Below are 24,336 nucleotides of genomic sequence, written 5' to 3'. Positions count from 1 at the left end.
CATTAAGCAATCTAAAGACTTTTCTGGACCTCTACCGGCGGCTTTTAATCACTTTTTTTCTTGGCTATCTCTCTTTTTGTTACTCACAACCATTATAGAACAATGCCAGATTAGAGTCATTTTTATTTAAAAGTGTAGAGTGCCTTAGTCCTCTTTGGAACCCCAAAGATTAATTTAGGCCTATCGCCGGTTTGAATGCGTTCAGAAATATTGATGAATAATTCTCAAGTCCTTCACTTGCCCTCAGAATGGACAAGATGACAGCAAACGTACATTGAGCAGAGTAATATCTTATTCCAGCAAATTGGAGTAAAAGTTTGATCTGTGTATTTCCAGCCGTCGACGATATGTGTGTGGAGGTACACAACCTTCTACACCTACTACGCCCTGCTGCTGGTCGCTCTGTTCCTGTCCTGCCTTTCGGACCAGCCACCACTCTTCTCCCAGGCCGTCAAAGACATGGTGAGACTCCCCTCCACACTGTAAATCTCCCTTACTGTTACTCTTGCTGTCTTAATCTGTCTTTTAATATTCTCTTTCAGTCACTCACTTTTACCTTTTGAAACACAGGTGGTTTGTTAATCCATGTAACACACAGGGAGGCACAGCACAACTCTGTGTGTGTTATATGGACTAACAAACTTCAGCTGTGTTTGAACTGGCATGAGGGTGAGTAGCCTAGATAATGACAGAATTTTCAGTTTTGGGTGAACTATTCCTTTAAAGAGTCTGTCTTAAGTTTGGCTTTCTGAAACCCGCAGATACCCTGGTGGTAGGAATATGCTGTGTATGTGTTCCATTGTTGTTTGGTTTAGAGAATGTCCATGCAGTGTAGGACTACAAACTATTTTTATGAGCACACACAGTTGATGAAAATGCGTGTGTTTACATGTCCTTGTGCCGTAATCATATTAAGTGGTTGTGCAATTCATAGCGCAATTGTAATATTCAGCAAAATAATAGCAATGTGAGTATTTGTGTAGCCTATATCGTGCAGCCCTAGATTGTAATGAAATTATTTTAAATCAATATTTCATTTCAAATAATTAATGTCTTTTTTAAGAAGCTGTGAAATGTATTGTACACCAAACTCACTGTACATTCCCCATTCATAAAATGAAAGGGAATCTCATTGAAGTAATTTAAACAAAATGACAGTATTGAACTGAATCAAATGCATAATTGTGATGCACTGAGAACTGTTATAATCAAAACATAACCGTATGAATCAAAATCGAGTTGTTAGGCAGCAGAATCCAGGCCAGTATGTCAGCACTTGTAATTTCTCTTTGCTTTGGGTCTAACTGGATGTAATTGTGTTGACTATGCAGAATCCCAGTCCTGAGGCAGGAGCTTCTTTCCTCTCTAGAATAAGCTTCTGGTGGATCACCAGGTAAGCAGATTTTCAACTGGCCTCTGCCTCACCATGTACCAGTGGGATGCTAAAATGTGATGGGGATATTTGTAAATGTTGATTGTCTCTTGACCATAGAGTGCTCTGTCTGGCTCCTTTATGTACTCTCTTGCTTATATCCTTTTTTGCCTCTGGCCAATCCTCACCATTACTCTCTCAAATTCTGTCTCTCTTCTCTTTCTTTGTATACAATTTGACTTTTCTGCTTTTCCCTTCTTCCTCCACCCCCCTTCTCGTCTTTCTGCCTCTGCCAGGCTGATGGTGACGGGCTACAGGCGCCCACTGGAGGAGAAGGACCTATGGTCTCTGAACGCAGAGGATCGCTCCCAGAGGGTGGTTCCCCACCTTGTGCGTCGCTGGAACACAGAGTGCCAAAAGGTCAAAAGGTCAGGAACCAGGCATGGCAGGGATTGGCTGCTAGAAGGAAATAGGAGTGTGCAGCATTGGTAACTTTCTGTACATTCAGTCTGTGGTGGGACAATGCATCATAATGCATCCTTCCACCCCTACTGGAAAAAAAATTATATACAGGGGTAAAAGAATGATTTCCTTTCCTTCGACACATTATAATTTGAGTATCTTGAAAAGTGCTATACAAATAAAATGTAGTAGTATTATTATTTTCCTTGCATGGTTTACATCCACTGTACCCCTTTAGAGGGCAAGATAAATGCAAAATATGAAGCCATTCTGAGTGACTACATTCATCCTATTATGAAAGATCTCTATCTTGATGGAAGTGAAGTCCTCCAGGACAAAATGCCTCGGTGCACCAGTGGTCACTGAATGGGTTGATGGCCATGAAAGCAATGCAAACCATACAGCATCACTGTTCCACTCACCAGATCTTATAAGGGGTTCTGGAACAGTGCCTAAGACAGCATGTTCTATCCATCCAGTAGATTTCCAGACACTTGTAAAATCTATGCCAAAGTTCAAGGTGCATTGACGCTGTGCTGGTGGCTCAGCACCCCATGATGACACTACACCTTGGTGTTTCTTTTATTTTGGCAGGTATATGTAGAATGTTTATAATGAATTCCCAATTCACACCACCTACTTCTCCTTTAATTCCCTTGTCCTAGGCCAGAAGAGAAGACTTTGTACTCCCCTAAGCGGGCATCGCGTAGTGAGAGTAAAGAAGGCAGACCTGTGGAGGAGTCAGAGATCTTGATTGTAAAAGCCCCTCAGAAGACAGGGGAGCCCTCCCTTTTCTGGGCACTGTGCCTGACCTTCGGACCCTACTTCCTCATCTCCTCTCTCTATAAGATCATCCAGGACATCCTCATGTTTGTCGGGCCTGAGATCCTTAGGTGAGGTGCCCTGTGTTTTTCTTATTTTCTTGTTTTAGCAATAGGGATCTTAATGTGGTACATTTACATGCTTGTTGTAGTCTTTCCTTTGGGGGAGGGGAAGAAAGTTGGAAAGTGCTTAAATACTTCTTCACTCTAGTGACATGGCCTCACCATGTGCACTCGTTACACACAGATTGGTTTGTTTAATGGGCAGCGCTCTACCGTGAAGTAAGTGATGAAATTGTCAACACAGTCAGTTGTCATGATGGCCAAAACTAGGAAAATAAGGTCCAGATTCAAAATAACCAGAATTTTCCTTTTAAAAATGCACTCTGTTCTAGAGGTGTTCTCCCACCGGTTGCCTCATCACTCCTGTGTCAGGGTAGAAAGATTTTCTCTCCAGTGTCACCCCTCTCTCTTGTTTTATTTTTTTTGACCTTTTTGTTGCATCTGATTATGAACACCACTTTTTGAACACCTTCCCTCTAACACATTGTTTTTCATCTATCTCTGTTAGGCTTACTTTAATCTATAACTGCATGAATGAAAAAAACATCAGCCCTTGTGGACTGGTGACTACCCATGTCCATACATCAAATCTGCATATTTGACCTTTTCAGAATATTGCACTTTGGAAAAAGGGTTTGCAAGGCAATGCCTAGAATGACCAAAACTCAACTCTGCCCCCGTTTTATGTGAATACTATCGTTAACTGCTGCAAGACTTGAAAAAGCTTTGAAATCCTTTCAGGAGAACAGAGGAATAATGATTTGCTTCTAATCACATCTCAATCTCAGCATGTCTGTTATGTTGACCTCTTCTTCTTGATCCCATCCAGGCTGCTGATCCACTTTGTCAATAACTCCAGTGCCCCCTCCTGGCAGGGCTACTTCTACACAGCTCTGCTCTTCGTTTGTACTTGTCTGCAGACGCTCATCCTGCAGAAGTACTTCCATGTCTGCTTTGTCACCGGCATGCGCCTGCGTACTGCCATCATTGGAGCGGTCTACAGGAAGGTACAGAGATCCAGATACAAAAGAGAGTAAATGACAACCGATAAAGTGTATGAGTCTGACTCAAAACCACAATGCTCCGAGCTTTAGGTGACACTAAGACATTTTGAATTTTTGTCTGTTGACTTGCCCATCACAATATCCTGAGTACAAACTATAATTGTTTGTCTTGCTTCCAGCCATATGTTTTAGTTGGTTATATTTCCTGAACAGACACTTGTCACATTGTGTGAGCAAAGTTTCTAATTGGCTTGGTTTCAAAGACAGATGCTTTAACAGTGCTAGTGTGTCTGGTGAAGAAACATAAAGTGAAAAATTTAAAATATCAAGATATTCTTTAAATATCTAGGATAAATGATTAATTTTACTAATTACATTATTTCCCTAGTTTGTTTATGAATCTGATTTGGACCTGTGTAACCTTTATGTGATTTTACCTCTCTGTTACATCTACTTGACCTCCATTTTCAGGCGCTGGTAATTAGCAATGCAGCACGGCGCACCTCCACAGTGGGTGAGATTGTCAACCTGATGTCAGTGGATGCCCAGCGCTTCATGGACCTCGTCACCTATATCAACATGATATGGTCTGCTCCCCTGCAAGTGGTGCTGGCCCTCTACTTTCTCTGGCAGGTGGGCGTCTACCTTTTTAAATCCAAGATCACCATCATAACAAGCAACCAACAGTAAGGAGTGCAAAGGTCAATGCCCTAGTGCCCTGACAACATTCTTGTAAGTGGTAGGGAGAATATTTGGTATGTGGATCAATGGTCCACTTGGTGTTGACTAGTGTTTCAGATTGACCAAAGAAAGATGCTGAAACGAAACTTATTGATAATTATTTACAACAATTTTTTTTTTTATTGTTTTGATCCGCACAGTGAATTTTCCTTTGGAGCAGGTAGATTTTGGATCATGACCAGCAGGGAAGTCTTGGACACTGCACAATAGTTGGCACTATAGTTAATTAAGGAGTCCAAGTCTACGGCAAGCTTCAACTTCACTTGTTCGCTAGCTTTTCAGTGAGGAATACCAACATGTGGAGAAGCCCTTTTTAGGTCCTTTGAAGAACAAATTCTTCCCCATAGTGAGGCAGGTGGCTGGTGAAGAAATTACTGTTGTTGACTACAAAACACCAAGGAGTTCCTATAAGTTACACATTTGCTTTCTAGTATGTGGGCTTAGCATGACAGTCTGTTGTCTAGATTAACACCAAGATTCTTGGCAGTCCGAGCAGGAGTCATTGTGGTCATGTGCCATTACACATGGAGAGGCCTTGTAGATGGCAGGATTTTTCAGGGAAAGAGCAGCTGACCTCAGAAATAATTTGAGATATTTATTTTATTTTAACATAGCTGATTATCAACATTTTGGATAGCGTATGCTGATATTAACTTGTTAACTTTATGCCGGAGTATGCCAGAGAATGCCAGAGAAATTTATCTTACTTGCTACCGTAGCCAAGTAGCCAGTCCTTTCATCCTTTCATCCTTTCAGGACTGGGTTTTCCAATATTTTTTGATTGTGAAGACCTACTTTGTTTCCCTGCACTTGTCAAACTAATGAAGAAAAGCTTCTCAAGTTTCTCTACGATTTCTTTTTAGCACTGCTCACGCCTTGATAAGTCTTATTATAATGTAAGCCTGTACTAATAGTGATGGTCTTTATGGCTTCTTACTGTGTTTTTCTGCTGGTATGCAGACCCTGGGTCCATCTGTGCTGGCTGGAGTGGCCGTGATGATTCTGATGGTGCCAATCAATGCCGTCATTGCTATGAAAACCAAAACCTACCAGGTAGGGACATCTGTACAGACAAACACAATCACAAAAACTATTCTTCTCCTAAAGCCATACAAAACTTGATAATCAATGCTTCTTATTTTCATATATATCACAAATGAGTGCATTGTCAAACATTCAAGAAGGTTTGAATTATAAAAACCATAATTTGCCAATTGGTAGTTAATAGATCAACGGTTACTTTTTGAAGAAAAGCTCTGTTTGCAGTGGGTGTGGACCTTGACTCATGAATAAGCAAATCATTTGTGAAATTGCAAGAAGTAAACTAACCCAAGTGGTCAACAAGTGTGAACACACGGTTGGCCATATGCCAATTCTTAACATTGTGTGGATTGTTTGTTTCTGTGTGTGTGTGTGTGTGTGTGTGTGTTGAGCAGGTGGCTCAGATGAAGAGTAAGGATAACCGTATCAAGCTGATGAATGAGGTGCTGAATGGCATCAAGGTGCTGAAGCTGTACGCCTGGGAGCTGGCCTTCAAGGACAAGGTGTCAGCCATCCGTGAGAGTGAACTGCGGGTCCTGAAGAAGACAGCCTACCTGGGTGCTGTGTCCACCTTCACCTGGGTCTGTGCCCCCTTCCTGGTGAGTCCAGCAGAGAAGGAGGGACAATTACGTATTAAATACTACTGAAATGCAAAAATTTCAAGTTTAGACATGTACACTACCAGTCAAATGTTTGGACACACCATATTTTTTTACTATTTTACACATTTTAGAATAATAGTAAAGGCATCTATGAAATAACACAAATGGAATTATGCAGTGACCAAAAAAGTGTTAAACAAATCCAAGCTATCTTATATTTTAGAGTTTTAAAGTAGCCGCCCTTTGTCTTGATGCAAAGGCTTTGGAAATAAATTCATACATAAGGCATCAACTTCACTATTTATATATACACATTTTAAGCATTTAAGCATAAGCCTTTAGATCAAAATGGCTTTACAATGATGAAAAACATAGTACATTCAGTCAGACTGGCAGTGTACAGTAAAAGGAGCACAGTTTGGATATACCTGTCATCATCACCTTGTTGCTCTGTTCACAGTTCCTTGTTTGCAAAATGCAGAGGTAATTGAAGACATAGTTTGATGTTGTTAGTATCACATTGGGCTATTTTTCTTCATACAGCTTAATACATAGTACCTAGTTCATACATAAGTCTATCGTTCAGTAATATTGTGGGAAACCTTCACCACCTCAGATATCTCTCTCGCTCTCTCGCTCTTATTTGGCGGCACTGCAGGTTGCCCTGTCCACATTCACTGTCTATGTGCTGATCGACGAGCGCAACGTGTTGGACGCCCAGAAGGCCTTCGTGTCCCTGGCGCTCTTCAATATTCTGCGTTTCCCTCTCAACATGCTGCCCATGGTCATCAGCAGCATGGTGCAGGTTGGTGTACTAGGCCCTGTTTTTCTGTGTCTAATAACAAATAGAAATAAAGTATGTGAGGTTAGGTTTTTTGAGCAGAGCAAATATTACAAAGATCAAGACTATATCTTGTAAGAGGTGATGTTATTTTGGTACTGAATATATCCTGGCTTTGATCAATATATTATGAGTCAAACCCAGGGAATTGTAGCATTGGGTACAACTGAATCTTTACTAGACAGCGACAGATAGACTACTAACAAGCAGCACAACACATAGAGCTGGCCACTAATGCAGCTTCAAATTCTGTGTAAACATGATAAGCCTGCACTCATCCAACTTTCAATCTAATGAAAAACATCTAGACTTGGTCGCCTGTCATTTTCCAGTCATTTGATTCATGATTTAAGCTGATGAGATTTTTACTTGAATGATTTAATCCATATGAGGTGTCAGTTTCCCTCTCAACTTCCCACTCCTGGTCTCTGGGTTTTCTCCCTCCGTCTGTTGTCTGTCTGTCTGTAGGCTAGTGTGTCCATGAAGCGTCTGAGAGTGTTTCTATCACATGAGGAGCTACAGGAGGACAGTGTTGAGCGGGGGGTGATAGCAGGCTGTGAGTCTTTTTCTCTTTCTCTTCTTTACTTTTCTTCTCTCTCACTCTTTCTCCTCACCCCTCCACTCAGAAATGCAGACTTCGCTTTCTCTTTACTATGCGAGCCTATGTTAATGGTATTTTCTTCATCTGTCTCATTTTTTTCTTCTGACCCCCCCTGCCCTCCCTCTTTCTTTTCCTCCCAGCGCCAGACAGCATCTCCATTCTGGATGGAGTTTTCAGCTGGTCTAGAACTGAATCACCAACACTCAAGAGGTGAGTTGTGTGTGTGTGTGTGTGTGTGTGTGTGTGTTCCATGTTTTCTCATGACAGTTAAACCCGTAATAGTGGCCTCTTGGGCTGGCTTTTTGCCATCCCAAGAGGTACAACAGAAAAGATTACAGTAGTTATGGTTAGGTTAAGAGGTTAAAGTAAGTGAGTGACCTGACAAGGATAGTAGTATTGTGTCTATGTACGTGTGTCTCCAGAAAAACAGTCTTATTTACATACAATAGGCACTATCATGCCTATTGATGCTGTTACAAACCTACTACAAATTCAAATGAACTGAAATGAAACCACTGTGTCTGTCTGCAGGCTGAATGTTTGTATCCCAGAGGGCTCTCTGGTGGCTGTGGTCGGACATGTTGGTTCAGGGAAGTCTTCTCTGCTCTCTGCCCTGCTTGGAGAAATGGAGAAACTGGAAGGAACTGTGGCCGTCAAGGTGCTCACTCTTCCTCGCACACAACTCATGCACCACACTGCATATTGAACCCTTTACCATGAAAGATTTTCCTGCTAGAAGACACACTTTCCAGCTGTTTTTGTTTGGTGTTGAGTTTGGATCCTTGAGGAATACCTTGCTATTGCTGGCACCGGAATCGGTAAAATCCTGATGATACCCAACCCTAGAGGAGAAAAATAACAAAAACTGAAAATAAGATATTAAAAATGAAAAAAAATACATTGCTTTAAGATTGGATCCACTAAAATCCAATTGTGTGTGTTGGTCTGTGTTCCCCTGTAGGGTTCGGTGGCCTATGTTCCCCAGCAGGCCTGGATCCAGAATGCCACCCTGAAAGACAACATTGTGTTTGGTCAGGAGAGGAAGGAGAGCTGGTATCACCGTGTGGTGGAGGCCTGTACCTTGCTGCCTGACCTGGAGATCCTGCCTGCTGGAGACAGTACAGAGATTGGGGAGAAGGTATCAACACACACAGTCACAGTTTATTAGCAGAGTAAAATAGAATAGGAATAGGAATTTTTATAGGTGGTATTATGAGTTGGCGATATATTGAAAACTTAAAAAATAACTGAATACTTAATGTTGCATGTTACAGCAAAAACAAGATGGTGCAACCATCATGCTACAAGTATACGTTCAATGACTATGTTCAGTCAGGGAGGAGAGTGTTCAGTAATGCATTGTCTTACACACATAAGACACACTAAAATCAGCCAATAGAATAAGAGACAATGGTTTCATTGAGCCATACAGGAACAGAGGATGTGGTCATGTGACAAACCAAAAGCCCGACTTCTCCATGTATGGAAACATAGTATGTTACCCAGTAGCCAGTGTGTCCTTGGGCCTTTTTGATTAAGCAGATGTTCTCAGAGATGTTCTCTGAACTCAGTTCAGTGCAGTTTAGCCATTGTGTTTTCAGCTCCACGTTGTTAAAAAGAGAATGGAAGGCCGCACACTCATCTACTCATCTACTCCAATACCCTTTATTTTAAACCAATGTTTCGGCAAGTCTGTTCTATTTTTGAGTTGATCACCGTCAGCCAGCACCTCCCAAAAATATTGGGTGTGCGCCCTCCTTCTTCACAGCTACATACAATCCCAATAGTCAGTCAGCAACCCTAAGGAATAATTGCAATGCACACACAGGGGCCCTTATTTGCTAGCACAGCAGTTATGCTACCCATCCATCTTGGACTACTTGTTGGCAGGCAAAACTTGGTTGGGTTTTTGAAATATTATAATCATCTAGCTTTTTGAGATTGGTACGGAGACTTATAAAAGACTTAATTTGAGTCTCTAGTTGAAGTTCAAGATGTTATTATCTTGAATGGGAAATTTGGATTGCAGTAAGGCTTATAACACACAATGAAAATAAGCAAGGGCATGGGAAATGTGTTTTTTTTATTACTATTCTAAAGTAGCTGTACCTTGTCTATATCTCTCTCTCACTTTGTCTCTCTCCCCTCTCTCTCTATAAAGGGAGTGAATCTGTCTGGAGGTCAGAAGCAGAGGGTGAGCCTGGCCAGGGCGGTCTACTGTAACTGCGCCGTCTACTTGCTGGACGACCCGCTGTCTGCAGTTGACGCCCACGTAGGAAAACAAATCTTCGACAAGGTCATCGGCCCACAAGGGCTGCTCAAGGACAGGGTACGATCTTATGGTCACCCATGCTAAATAGGCTATTGGAAGATAATTTTATGTTTGAACTGAGGTCTTATTTTTCACATTTTAAATTTGTAGCCTATTGCTAATTGTCATACTATTTCTGTTGTTTTTTTAAGATGCACTATGCAGATGTGTGCAAATCCATCCGTCTTATTAGCCTAAATAACAAAGTGGGTCTGCCACAGAGAAAAGGGTCCCATCCCCTCTAATTGACAGTAATGAGATTGATAGTAATGAGAAGCTGCATAAAACTGCCTTCTTATCAGCTATTACCCATGGTATACCTAAATGGAATTTTCCCTCTGTTTTGATACATAAACATGCGCATATACAATTATGATACCATTAGATAATTCCATTATGAAAGACAATACCAAAGCAGTTAAAGATACATGATTTGTATGAATACATACTTTATTTTTCTTGTGCAAAATTTGTATCTGCATGAGACCACTACATAGATGCAGTCAGAGCCCCAACCACATTTGGTCAGAATAGAGTGACCCATCAACCAAGTTGCTTGCAGTGTGAATATATAATTACTGTAAACCTGTTTACAGTAATTATACTGATGTTTCAAAATGAATGTGGTAATGATATACTGATGGCAAAAGTGTTTGATGCCTGCTACGCACTGAATATTTTAAGCATATATTCACCAGTGTGTATGTGTGTGTGTCCAGACTCGTGTGCTGGTGACCCATGGGCTGAGCTACCTACCCCAGGCTGACCTGATCCTGGTGATGGTAGAGGGAGAGATCACAGAGATGGGCTCCTACCTGGAGCTGATGGCCAGAGATGGAGCCTTTGCTGAGTTCCTGCGCACCTACGCCAATGCTGACCAGGGCGACAACGACACTAGTGAGACAAACACACACACGCTACACTTTATCAAACTATATGCACTAAGTTCACCTCAGCCCAGTGGATTCATTGTCGCCATCATTATCTTCGCCATTGGAATTGTAAACTTTGTTTTGTGCCATGAAGCTAGTCCTCGTATTGTTACCAGTTTAATCATTTTTTACCATTGCAATCATCATCACTTTCAGAATAACCTTACCATTGTTCACAGCTGTTTTTTCTGTGATCGTATACACCACCATCATCTTGGTTATGTCTCTTTTTTTTTCTTCTTTAAAGTTCTCTCAGTCAAACTAAAGTTCAGCGTTTGGCATGTGTACGCCTTAAGGTCTCTGAGGTCCAAACACTTTTGGTGGAAAAAAATAATAATAATCTTAACAAATAAGGTTTCAGCACTAGGTGCTTGGATTCAGATTATAGCTGCTAGCAGCAATGGTGGCTAGGAATAGCTTAGTTGTTTAGTTATGAGTTAAAAATGGTAGGAGAAAAAAAATAAACATGGAAGGAGGAAGAAAACAAAGTCCATGAAAATTGAACATTCAATTTTACAGTAGCTGGCTATAGGACCATAAGCAGGCCATAAACTGAATAAGCCATTTCAGAAGTAGGTTACCCTTAAGGTTGATAAGCATTCTGAACAACAGTTTGGAAACTAACCGCCATGGTTTATAGCATAAGAACATAATGGCTTTCATAAATTCTAATTAGTTGTTAAATCTTAATTCTTAAGATTAAATTATTCTGGGCAGAATGTGATTGTTTTCAAAAATATTTTTACTAAGTTTGGTTACACTATAAGCAAGATACTGATGGTCAAATATCCCCATGACTGCAGTTATTTACAAGACAAAAAAAATCTAAATATTCAGACATTTTCACTCACTATAAGCTCAATCCTCGCAGAAATAAAAAAAACATATAACAGAATTGTTTGTCTAAAGGAAAATCTGAAAGTTTTGTGCATTTTCATTCCTAGGAAGGCAGTTTAATCGAAAGAAAAAAAAAGGAACATGTACAAGAACAATAGGCTGCCTGGGCCTCTACTCAGTCTTAGTTTGTCATCCCTACACAAAGTCTGGTCTCAATCGTCTAATGTACTCAATCCAGTTCTCCCAGATGCCAGCAAACTTCTCCATTACATGTCTGATTTTTTTCATCACCTATACCTTCATACTAATGTAGCACAACCTCAATGAACCTCAGTAGAAGAATGTTTTTTAACCTGATTGGTTAAGATTCAGGCACCCTAAGATTCTGGAGTGGCTGATTACAGGGCCTGGGACAGTCACAGAGACCGGATTTTGTCTCAGAGCATTTGATTTATTGATAGTTGCCAGGATGTAAAGAGAATTTCAACAAATATTACCAAATTGTTCTAAAATAAATTGCCTACCCCAGCTTTAAGAAGCAGACCAGACACAGTTTGGATGATATAGATGAGAATGTGTAGGTATGGTTCTATGGAGACACAGAATGACAATTAGCACAGTGCATAAATCAGACATACAGATATAGACATGTTGCACTATACTGCATGCTTAAACAAGTTTAAACAGTGAATATAACTAGTATGATTAACATAACATTGTGGTGCGTGAATGATAAAACGATTCTAAAGAAATACTGTATGTCAAATTACAAGGAAATATGTATTTAGAGCACTAGTCGATAACTAACAGAAGTGAGAAATTTTTAACCTAAGGGTCAGAGAATAATTATTCAGCAAAAAAAGTTAAAAAAAACCCAAAAACAAATCAATTGCCAGATTTTAAGGAAATCAACAGAATTAACATAATGAGCACCAATTGGCCGAATTAATTTCGAAGAATTACCTTATTCAGCTTGATATAAATCAACACATTCTACCACGTACTATAAAATAGTTATAAATAATAATTTCTGATGCCCACAAAAATACAGAAAAGTCACCAAAAACCTAAGCATAATTACTCTACAAGACAGGAACATGTTTTCCGGTCCAGAACTGTTAGCAGTACTATGCAATGATGTTTCTGTAACTAAAGTTCATCTCTAATTAATTGTCATTGATGCAGATCTGAGCTTTGAAACATACTTGAAGTCTTGTCACTTTCTTTCCCCTGCTCTCACCATTCTCTGTTATGATTTTTTCAGTGTCTCTGTGTTCATGTCGCTCCATCTGTCTCTTTCTCTTTGTCCGACCCTCTTTTTTTTGTATTTTACTTGTCTGCCCGTCCTTTAGAAGAGGGAAGGGATGAGGAGGAGGAGAAGGGAAAATCTGAAGGTTTGAGTAGTACTTGTGTTATTGGTCCAATAGAGGATTTGAAGTAGCATGAAACAAGTGGCTACATCCCATTTCTTTTATAGAGGAAACCTTTCCTTGTCTTGTTCCCTTTGGCACTACCTTCCACCTCACCACTCAAGTCCTATTTGAAGAGACACATCTAATCTGTGAGACATACTGTCTCTGTGTTTAATAATCACAAGAATAATCAGTTAATATTTTTCTAATTTGGGAACACGCTACAGCGTATGCCATTTGGCAGACAGTTTTCTCCAAGGCACCTTCTCAGGACCAGTAGGCCAATGTCCCTGTGTTCTTAAAGAGATATAAGACAAGGAAAGTTGTTACTATTTGACTCAGCAAACACAGCCCTGCGCAGCATGTGTTTGCATGTCAGCTTCACTTAATAAGACAATCTCAAACGGGCTCAGTGTGATACCTGGCACCACTCTCTGTCCTCATGGCTAAGCTGGATGGTCATGGTGCTACTGTCTGAGGTTCCATTCTACTTTGCAGTAGCCAAGTAAGGAGAGATTTGATCTGTCATTTGGCCCAATTATTTTCTCCAAGCTGGAGCAGTATGACTTATTGGTTGGTAAATAACCGAAGACAAATTAATTGAATCTGCTCAGAGAGTGGGTTGGGTTGAGAAGCAAGCCAACCTCCTTACTGACTCCCAAACTGTTGGCTACTGTCAAAGTATTTTGCTAGAGCTTCCCATGCTGTGGTTTGGCATATATTATATGGGTGTGGTGTTCAGCATAAAAAAAAACCCTTACATTTGAATATGATGTTACAACGCTTGACACTTAATGAGCATGGTCTTGTCTGACAAACACTGAGACAACAGAGTTAAGTCTCTTGGGAGTCATGGTAGAATGTCAGTGGTCCGCTGCATTGTTTGCAGATCATGTGTATGGATATGTATTCTCTAGTTCTGGTCTGACTTCAATTTTTTTGTCTCCTCGTGTTTAGATTCAATGCCAAAGAAAGGACTAGAGAATGGCGGTCCAGCTGCTCTTATTGGGTGAGTGAAACTATGTGTGCATGATTCAGTTCAAATACGATTTCAATTCTTTATTTGTTTGACTCCAAATTGCCAAAGCATTATTAACATGCCAGCCATGTATTATATTGCCACTGTAGATCCAAAATGGGTGAATTGTGTAAATTCCATGAATAAATAATGGGGGGGGGGGGGGGGTGTTAAGAATGAGGGCATAAACACTTGTTATATAATGTTATCAGACTGGGGCTGGTATGAACATTTTATATCACGATTATCATGGCCAACATGATCATGATGATACAATATCATGATACAATATTATCACAGTAATCTGTGAGTCTTTTCTATATTTGTCAGATATTCAAAATGGTGACCGAGTTTTAATTGCTTCAAATTCCTTCGTTTTTAATGTCATTGATGTTATACTTGGTAGATTACTAAGTCATAATGTTGATGCTTGTGCCAAGTTTGGTATTGATAAGCCATCCAGAGCTGACTGTGCAACATTAGGAGAAAAAAGCTACCGCAAGTCATTGACTTGCGGGCATAAGACCTCTACTTCTCCAACCTCTATTTCTAGAGTGTTTATTTTTTATATTTTAATTTTTACATGACTAAGCAGCAGTCCGGGAGTCCAGAACAGCAGCAGCGTGGTCAAGCGGTCTCAGAGGGGCGAGGAGGGAGAGGTGCTGGGCAAGAAGGCCAAGAACAATGAGGTTGGCAAGCTGACGGAGGCCGACAAAGCCAACACTGGACGGGTAGGTAGAGGCTTTTCATGCTAGAGCAAAGAATTCATGATCACATGTTTTACTTTCATGTATTTACTTTGATTTGTCTACAAATTGCATGTATTTTTTGTGCTGTGTGTTTGTCTTTTCCTCTGTTTTCATGCGTTTTTGTCTAGACAGTATAGCTCTATACATGCTGCATGTTGATGGTCATGATGAGCATCCAGCCACAACCTGACACCCCCTCTTCTCCCCTCCCCCTCCCCAGGTAAAGCTGTCAGTGTTCTGGGAGTACATGAAGGCCATCGGATTGGTGTTGTCCTGCATCAGTCTGCTGCTGTTCGTCGCCCATCACACGGCCTCCCTCTTCTCCAACTACTGGCTCAGCTTATGGACCGACGACCCTGTGATAAACGGCACTCAGCCTAACAGGCAGATGAGACTAGCGGTGTACGGCGCTCTGGGCCTGTCACAGGGTGAGGAGGGAGATGGGGGTGGAAGTGGGAGGGTTAACTATGCACTGAAAGTGGACATATCACTTTGTGAAACTTGAACTGAAAAGTATCCCTTTTCAAACACCTGAAGAAAACACCTGAAGATTTTGACTATCAATTTGTGATTGGAATTGCAATATTATCCAGGTAAAAAAAAAGTGCAGCTCTCGTTCAAGTGGATTAAAATGGATGTGAATTCTGATGAAGGCTTTTAACAATAATCCAATTGCACCTCATCTTGGGGCTGATTGTAGCACTGTCCTCTGCCCTCCTGGAACGTAATAATACACCAATACCCTTTCTCCTCTGGCAGGCGTGGCTGTCTTGTGCTACTCCATCTCAGTGTCCATTGGGGGCATCCTGGCCTCGCGCTACCTCCACCAGACCATGCTGTACGACGTCTTGCGCTCACCCATGTCCTTCTTCGAGCGCACGCCCAGCGGCAACCTGGTCAACCGCTTTGCCAAGGAGACGGACACCATCGACTCGGTCATCCCCAGCATTATTAAGATGTTCATGGGCTCCATGTTGAACGTGTTGGGTGCTTGCGCAATCATCCTGGTCGCCACGCCGCTGGTGGCCATCATCATCCCTCCACTCGGTCTGCTCTACTTCTTTGTTCAGGTTGGTCGGCAGTTTCGGCTGGCAAAGCACTGTACTCTCATTTTCAGCAGTACAGCACTGTTGCAGTGTGTGTCAGACTCTTCTATCACTGTTGTCCTTCCATGGGTCATGCTTACCTTTTCACACAGCCAGCAAAGCAGCTTGTTACTATTTTACTACCGGGTCACTTCATAGGAATATGCCTGAATGTATTTTACAACTTGTTTCACACATTAGATTGTGGTTTCAAGTAATGGACTTTTACATCAGGGCTATAATGGGAATTCTGGGTGCTGAGTAACTCATTTAGAAGGCCCTAAGCAAGGAAAATGCACAATTAAGTGTATTTTAAAAGAAAGCTTAATGTAGATGTCATTTCTTTTAAGATTCCAAACACTTTTGAGAGGTTTGGAGATGTCGAAAATCTTTGATAGGATTTGCTTCTCACATTGACTCCTGACATAAGAGGAAACAGATGTTTTATCCAGATAGATGAAGGAATCCGACTGCCGGAAATGCTGATGAAGTCACCAGACTCCTCTGTCCTCCCTCCATCTGTCCAGAGGTTTTATGTGGCATCATCTCGCCAGCTGAAGCGTCTGGAGTCAGTGAGCCGCTCGCCCGTCTACACCCACTTCAACGAAACCCTGCTGGGCACCACCGTCATCAGAGCCTTCGGTGAACAGCAGCGCTTCATCCATGAGAGCGACCACCGTGTGGACCACAACCAGAAGGCCTATTACCCCAGCATTGTAGCAAACAGGTGATAAACAGTGTTGTCTGTGGTGCTCTTTAATTTCCCACACTTTCACTTATGTCCCGACACTAGCTTGCTGCTAACAGTATGCATAGATTTCAGTGAGTAATGTCGAATAATGCTATTATGCGATGTTTCAGCCAATATAGTGCGTTTTTCTGAAATTCTTTTCTTCTTTTTTTTTTCTTTTGTTTTTATATTTTCCCTTCTTATAGTGAACAGGGAAACGACAGACAACATGATGACGTGAATATACACAGGTTAATTTGGTTGCGTACATTTCTTCAGCACAATAGATACAAAGGGCATTATATAGTAGGACATTCAGTTTGGTTGGAGGGAATATTCTTCACATAATCAATATAGGATTGCCATATTTGTTATATTGTAAAATGTTTTACTGTGATTTCTCAGGCAGTAAGTTATTTCTTCCAAGGGCATACAGTTATTAACTTCAGAAATCCATATTCCAAGTGGCAAAGGGGCATTTGACTTCAATCCCATTCATGATATTGCTCGTCATTTACAATATCAAATCCAATTATTTATTCAATTATTTCATTCAGACGACGTTCCGCTTTTTCAAATCAGTGCACACGCTCAGAAAGCCCTCATAACTTTAGCTGAGAAGTTGGGTTTGTTTAGATCAGAAGTCCTACCTTACATGGCTAGGGATGTCAATGGTTAACCGTTAATCGGTTAACCACCGAGAATATTTTTGACCGGTTACGCATGTCGGTCTATAGGTTAATTTGCATACACCAGTGTTGCCAACTTGGCGACTTTGTCGCTAGACTTAGCGACTTTTCAGACCCCCCTGGCGACTTTATTTCTCAAAAGCGACTAGCAACAAATCTGGCGACTTTTTCTGACCATGGGAAGCAATGTTAAAGTGTTGAATCCCAAAGCATTTGGCAGTAAATTGGTTCGGCTGATGCCGGTTTTCTCTACTTGCTTGTCTAATCCAGAGAGGTCTGATGATCGCAGCGCTTCCCACACACAGCGTAGCCCCCTCCCTCCGCTGAGAGCAGGGACCGTAGGATAGGGTCCACTTGTAATTGCTACCAGCGTACGCTGAAACTGGCCCGGGTGGGCGGAGTCAGCACTTAATATTAAAACGGGCTACGCCGCGGCGTGCATAACAAGTGCAGATATTTATATGCAAATTACAGCAAATGGACAGCGCTTCGAAATGCGGCGCCAAAGCTCATCTATCTACTAAAGCAAGGAATCTCTGTCTGTCTGTGAGTCTGTCTGTGAGTCTGAGTGAGCGAGTGTGTGAGTGTGTGTGTCCTTCGCATATCTCGAGAACTGTTCGTCCGATCTACTTCACACTTGGTGGGTGTATTGCTGGGGACCAAGGACGTGCAGTGTCGGATTTGGTGCAATTTGGACACGCGACACGTTCATTATTAATAAACTTTGAATAAACAAGCGAACAGCGGTCTGTGCAGCAGCGGGGCGAACGGGCACTGCACTAGTTGATGGAGCGCCGGACTAAAAGGAAAGCGCCACTTTCTTGTATTTCACATCATTTTGCGTTTTTTCTTAAAAATTAACCGGTTAGTTACCGGTTAACGGGCAAAATTAACCGAAACTGACATCCCTATACATGGCACTTCTTACCATCTGCTAACATCCTGCGTGGTTCCTTCAAGCCGTTCAGCTGTGAAAGAGTGTTTATCTGCCTGAAAATAGCTGTCTCTCTCGCTTTGGAGTTAAATGAAGAGGCAAAGACCTGGACCACCCACTCTCTCTTCAGTTTTGGTGCTCATTGTTTGTGAGATGGGTTTCTTGTAGATATACAATGTCAGTTCTCAAATGTTTGAGGTGGGTGTAGATTATTTTCCTCTTCACGGGGCTATGTAAGCTCTTGACACTATTGAATATACTGTAGGAGGACTACCATACTACTCTCTGTACTAGAGATGCTAACAAATAATGGCTGGCCTAGGGTCTTGGGAATTCGTTGGGTGCCGGCTTTGGTTTCGGACTTTTGTGGGCACGCTGAATTTCTAATGGCTTGGGAATGTTTGTTTGCCCCCAGTACATTGGGTAGCCACTCAGTGAAGAACCGGACAGGATCCTTAGCCTCAGTATCCTCTGTTAGTGTTAATGAAAGAATCTTAATTTGCAGTATTGTGTGTATCTGTGTGTGTACAGGTGGCTGGCGATTCGTCTGGAGTTTGTAGGAAACTGCATTGTGTCATTCGCTGCTCTGTTTGCCGTCATGGCCAGAGAGAACCTCAGTCCCGGCATCATGGGACTCTCTATCTCTTACGCCCTACAGGTAGACACTCACACCTACACACACACGCACGCTTGGACAGCGAACACAGGTTTAGCTTGGTCCTGGTGTTGAGTCTGGGGCTAAGCTTCATCTTAGGTCTCCGTTCTTAGATGGTTTGGGCATAATTAATTCATTAATCAAAGTGATGTTCACTTCAATCTTTTATGTTGTTGAACATATACAAGACAGTTTTCAAAGATAATGTCACAAATCCTATTCCCTCAGATGATCTATAAGCACAAATCTTAGTCTTAAACATTTTAAATCAAAATCCACATTCAGAGATAGGGTGAGAAAGTTTTCAAATGGTAAATCCAAAAGGCCTCTTCTTTAAGCTATAGTTCCTCCTTGCCACCTCTTCTAGATAAAACACCCCTCTCAATACCTACATAGCGAAATGAGGATATAGGATGGTTTTCCTCCAAGAAGAGAGCTACTAGAGGGTAAATTTTTTTTTTTTAATTTTTTTTTTAACAACAAATTATACTCGAGTGTTCAGCAAATTTCTTTAGTTCCCTGCTCGTTTTACCTACATAGGATTTCCCACAGGGGCAAGCGATGAAGCTTTAGTGTCACAATTATTTTAATTTTATACTTTCACATACATTCATACAATTAGTTTTCACTTTGATACTGTGGAGTGCTAATGGAGTGCTTTGCATAGAACTCAGACAAAAATCCTGAATAAATGCATTTTGAAATAACTTAATTCCACAACAAAATGTGCCAAAAGTCAAGGGGTCTGAATACTTTTGGAAGGCACTGTAGGTAAGATCTAATATCGGTGCAATTTTTTCCATTCATTGATTTGAATTCTTAGTGGATTAGGTACATGATGTACTCAGTCTGTAAAAAAAATAGGGCTGCACAATTAATTGTAGATAAACCTATATTAAACCAATACTATCACACAGCAACCTGGAAAAAGTAATCCACGCCCTAATCTTCTCACGACTCGACTACTGTAACTCCCTCCTTTCTGGCATCAACCAAAAGTCACTCTCTCGCCTCCAACTAGTTCAGAACGCAGCATCTAGACTTCTTACTGGTTCTAAGAGACAACATCACATCACCCCAATCCTGGCTTCTCTCCATTGGCTCCCTGTTTGGTTTAGAATTGATTTTAAGATTTTACTGATCACTTTTAAAGCACGTTTGGGTCTGGCTCCAAGCTACATAACAGATATGTTGACCCCATATGAGCCAGTGCGCAGCCTTAGATCCTCAGGCGGGGCCTTCTGGCTGTTCCAAAGTCTAGACTTAACACTAAAGGTGACCGTGCTTTTGCCATCAGGGCCCCTCGGCTTTGGAACGACCTGCCTGAGGAGAGAAGGCTAGCAGAATCAGTGACTTCTTTTAAATCACTTCTTAAAACCCATTTTTATAGACTTGCTTTTATGTGATGTCGTCTTTTTATCGTCTTTTTATCTTTTATTGGCTTTTTATTGTCTCTATCGGCTTTTTATCATCTTTTTATCGTCTTTCTATTGTCTTTTTACGTCCTTTATCTTTTATCTTAACTCTATCTTAATTTTATCTTACCTTTATTCTATTTTACTGTTTATTTTGGTTTTCATCCTATGATTATACCACTATTTACTTCTTTTCCACCTCTGTCGTCCTATGAATTTAATCCCTGTTTATTATTGTTTTATTGCCTTTTAAATTCATATTTTGAGTATTCTGCTTTTATTTTGTCTGTCAAAGCACTTTGTAAACTAAAACTGTTTTTAAAGGTGCTGTATAAATAAATAAAATAAATAAAGTTATTATTATATATTGCGATTTTATAATGTTTACACAACATGTAATTCTGCAATATTGAAGTGGTTGTTATATTTTCAATTCCCCTGAAAGTCCTGATGTGGTATATCAAGCGCGTCCATTATGCTGAGAAACCTAAATAGATCTTTGGAAAAACAAAACGACAAGCAAAGTGGAAAAGAATGGATTGGCCCATCATTAGAAAGTAAAGTCCTTCTTTGCAAAGTTTGCCTGCGGCTGCGCCTTTCAATTTTATTATATACGGTACTTATCTTATTTAATTTATTAAGTAAAACACATTGGCATACTATGCATTTATATTATCAGTTACATTTGTTGTTTAGTTTTATTTATATTTTAGATTTTGTAAATAAGGACCACAATAAGAGTAAGACAGAGTGTAAACTAATAATCAGAATGAATTATTGTGATCACATTATTTAGCAAAATAATTTGGGATTATCAATTTTGCTATAATCGTGCAGCCCTAGTCGAAACTGTTGACAGTGTCCATCCCTACTGCTCAGCCAGACAGTGATGGTGTCTGCACCCTTTCTTGTATCTGTCCCCTGTGTAGCTGACAGCCTCTCTGACCTGGCTGGTGAGGATGTCCTCTGAAATGGAGACCAACATAGTAGCTGTGGAGAAAGTCAAAGAGTACAGCGACACAGAGAAAGAGGTACGAAAGTAATCAAACTCCAAAAAGGATTCTGTTTTCCATGTAAGATGTCTTCTAGGTGAGATGTGCAGGTGTTGCATATTCCCATTGATAAGCAGTCTGTTATTCTTTTGGCAGAGATCCATAGCATTAGCGTATGGATTACTTTGTCATGATTTTACAGTCAGTGGAAATTTGTGCAAATTTTAGAAATTTCATAGGGTAATAACTTTTTTTGGACCGATCCTTTAGCTTTTTGCAAACGAATTAAAGGCAGAACCAAGTAATATATTTAATGTCATTCTGACCTGCGGTTCATGAGAAGTTTTTTAAAGGTTTTTTAAAAAATCCCAAATGGCGGCCTTACTATCTATGCACCAAATAAGGAAAGTTGGACGAAATAGCGCAGAAAAAAAGTATAATAATAAGAATAAGAATAATAGGATTTCCAGTAATAACATTTCACTACTACGTCGTGAACCCCTAATTAGGGTTAGGTTAAGGGGTGAGTTTAGGTTTGTGGAGGTAAAGGTCAAGGTGATGGGTAGGGGTTAGAGAATGAATGTAGTCAATGGATGGTCCTCATAGGGATAGAAGTAGTAGAAGTGTGTGTGTGTGTGTGTGTGTGTGTGTGTGTGTGTGTGTATGTATGTCATGTGCTTATGTACATGTGTGTCCTCTGACCACCAGGCAGAGTGGACACACCAACCATCCAGCCTCCTCCCAGGCTGGCCGACTGACGGCTACATAGACATCAGAGGCTTGGGCCTTCGCTACAGAGAGGACCAGGACCTGGCCATCCGCAACATCACCGTCACCATCCAGGGAGGAGAGAAGGTCGGTATACTTAGAGTAAAGTGGAACTCACCCTAAATAGAAACATCGTCGAACATGTTGCTGCATACAAATTTGTGTTTTCTCGCTGCGGCATTGTATTGTTTTGTTTATTTATACCCCTATACTGTTAAAACAAGAACAATGGCTACAATGACAGAGCGACAAAGTCAATTTAGCACTACCATTTTTTCATGCATGCTGGCTTCCCCCAAAACAGACCAAGCTGGTCGCAATTTATCACAAATTACTTGACTGGTGAGCCAAAAAGTTAATTGTGGACAGTGGTTATCTGTGATTAGGGATATGAGTGTGTGTTGTGTGTACGGCCATGGCCCATTTACCTGTGGTAATACATCTGCCCACTAGGTGGGTATTGTGGGGCGCACTGGAGCAGGGAAGTCGTCCTTGACACTTGGGCTTTTCCGGATCATCGAGGCAGCTGAGGGCCAAATCTTCATCGATGGGGTGGACATTGCTCAGCTGGGCCTGCATGAACTCCGCTCCAGAATCACCATCATACCACAGGTCAGTGCAGAGAGGATCCAAAAGAATGTGTAGACAAGCATACATATATATCAGGGATTGTAATTAATGCTAACAGTTAAACCTTGGTCAAATCTGACTATGGCTACTAGCTGCTTTGCCAGTTAGTCAGCTCAGTTCAGTTTTTTCCATTGTAAAGAAACACTTAACAATAGCTGATGAACATCTGAATCTTCTAACCACTGTATCCAGTTGGTCAAAAGAGTTGGTTTCGTGTTGTGATGTAACCTATACAGACACATCACACACTCGGGTAAGCTGCAGGCATCAAAGCGACTTCTCCTTTCCCCTAGGACCCAGTGCTGTTTTCAGGCTCTCTGAGGATGAACTTGGATCCCTTTGACGGCTACTCTGATGAGGAGGTATGGAGAGCTCTGGAACTGGCCCATCTCAAGAGCTTTGTGTCCGGCCTGCCAGACAAGCTCAACCACGAGTGTTGTGAAGGAGGAGAGAACCTCAGGTACATCAGCCTCCAGCCCACCTATACAAACTATACCTGACCATATATGCAGCTACACAAACTATAAAGGGGTTTCAGGTGATGTAACACCTAGGTCTAGAGAAGTCTACATACAACTACATAGTTCATTATTCTAGTACACTGCGCAAGCTTCCATTAAGGTATAACCATACACCAGTAGGTCCCAGCTCCACAGTGTACAGTATCTCTGTCTATCTGTCCAGTCTGGGTCAGCGCCAGCTGCTGTGCCTGGCCAGAGCTCTGCTGAGGAAGACCAAGATCCTGGTTCTGGATGAAGCCACGGCGGCTGTGGACCTGGAGACGGACAACCTCATCCAGTCCACCATCCGCACTCAGTTTGAGGACTGCACTGTCCTGACCATAGCTCATCGCCTCAACACCATCATGGACTATACCAGGTAAGACATACAGCAAACACTCACACACAGACTTTGATAGAACGCTTTCAACAAATGTATTACCTATTTTTGTGTGCGTTTTTTGTTTTCTTTTATTTCCTTTAGATCTTTTATTAAATTTTTTCAGTTTTATGCACTAGCCTTATTGTTTTATATGAAGCACTTGGAACTAGGGCTATGGCGATCATGAAATTTTTATGATCATTGTCTCACAAATAATTGCGATTAACGATTGAAATTGTCTATTTTCCCCAAGGAGCGTAAACTGAGCAATTAACTGAGCACGTGAAATAACAAATAATCAGGTCACAATATTAACAAAATTAAGAGTCTGTAATCTAACTCCCTGCTGCACACTTTCACCCACGTGACCAAAAGTGGTGAACAGAGTGACCGACATTGCGATCCTTAGAGCCTCTGCTGTTGCGTGGCTAAAAATAAACGATGTGCTGATTGGTGAAGTTGTATGTGGCTTTGCAACAAGATTCAGGTTGCTCACTGTGCTACATTGCAATGATAAAGTTGGACGAAAGAAAAAGAGCATTGACAAACTTCAGAGAGATTCCACGAGCAGAAACTGAATTTGAATGACACTAATATGAATTTTTGATGCTTGAATTGAATCATACTATGTAAAAATTGAAATTGGAGAATTTGTATTGTCAAATTTTAAACTGAATGTAATGGTTTGAATTTGAATTTGGTAATTATTGCTTTCAGCTCAGAGCTTTTATTTCAAACAAGTTTGAGGC

The 24,336-nt window shown here is 41.1% G+C and overlaps 1 protein-coding gene across 4 annotated transcripts in view; it reads left to right on the top strand.

Moving 5' to 3' along the window:
* Window positions 1-24,336, top strand: part of abcc1 (ATP binding cassette subfamily C member 1 (ABCC1 blood group)) — a 38,220-nt gene that overhangs the window by 8,964 nt on the left and 4,920 nt on the right. For 2 of the 4 annotated variants that reach the window (XM_078284927.1, XM_071904432.2), the window contains exons 1-26: window positions 358-462; window positions 1,332-1,393; window positions 1,669-1,800; window positions 2,500-2,727; window positions 3,548-3,725; window positions 4,194-4,355; window positions 5,424-5,516; window positions 5,900-6,103; window positions 6,765-6,911; window positions 7,416-7,503; window positions 7,689-7,758; window positions 8,080-8,206; window positions 8,510-8,686; window positions 9,710-9,877; window positions 10,579-10,756; window positions 13,998-14,049; window positions 14,651-14,789; window positions 15,028-15,235; window positions 15,567-15,877; window positions 16,420-16,619; window positions 18,777-18,903; window positions 21,245-21,346; window positions 22,016-22,162; window positions 22,529-22,687; window positions 22,999-23,165; window positions 23,390-23,584. In XM_078284927.1, the coding sequence (XP_078141053.1) occupies window positions 460-462; window positions 1,332-1,393; window positions 1,669-1,800; window positions 2,500-2,727; window positions 3,548-3,725; window positions 4,194-4,355; window positions 5,424-5,516; window positions 5,900-6,103; window positions 6,765-6,911; window positions 7,416-7,503; window positions 7,689-7,758; window positions 8,080-8,206; window positions 8,510-8,686; window positions 9,710-9,877; window positions 10,579-10,756; window positions 13,998-14,049; window positions 14,651-14,789; window positions 15,028-15,235; window positions 15,567-15,877; window positions 16,420-16,619; window positions 18,777-18,903; window positions 21,245-21,346; window positions 22,016-22,162; window positions 22,529-22,687; window positions 22,999-23,165; window positions 23,390-23,584 (3,824 nt within the window). In that variant the 5' untranslated portion in view covers window positions 358-459. Of the gene's footprint in view, window positions 1-336; window positions 463-1,331; window positions 1,394-1,668; window positions 1,801-2,499; window positions 2,728-3,547; window positions 3,726-4,193; window positions 4,356-5,423; window positions 5,517-5,899; window positions 6,104-6,764; window positions 6,912-7,415; window positions 7,504-7,688; window positions 7,759-8,079; window positions 8,207-8,509; window positions 8,687-9,709; window positions 9,878-10,578; window positions 10,757-13,997; window positions 14,050-14,650; window positions 14,790-15,027; window positions 15,236-15,566; window positions 15,878-16,419; window positions 16,620-18,776; window positions 18,904-21,244; window positions 21,347-22,015; window positions 22,163-22,528; window positions 22,688-22,998; window positions 23,166-23,389; window positions 23,585-24,336 lie in introns of those variants that run through there. The other 2 variants (XM_078284929.1, XM_078284928.1) reach the window with 2 other exon arrangements.

Source organism: Centroberyx gerrardi, chromosome 7 (genome assembly GCF_048128805.1).
Source record: "Centroberyx gerrardi isolate f3 chromosome 7, fCenGer3.hap1.cur.20231027, whole genome shotgun sequence".
NCBI lineage: Eukaryota > Metazoa > Chordata > Actinopteri > Beryciformes > Berycidae > Centroberyx > Centroberyx gerrardi.
The sequence above is the reverse complement of the archived record's forward strand: the minus strand, read 5'-3'. Positions and strand labels throughout refer to the sequence as shown.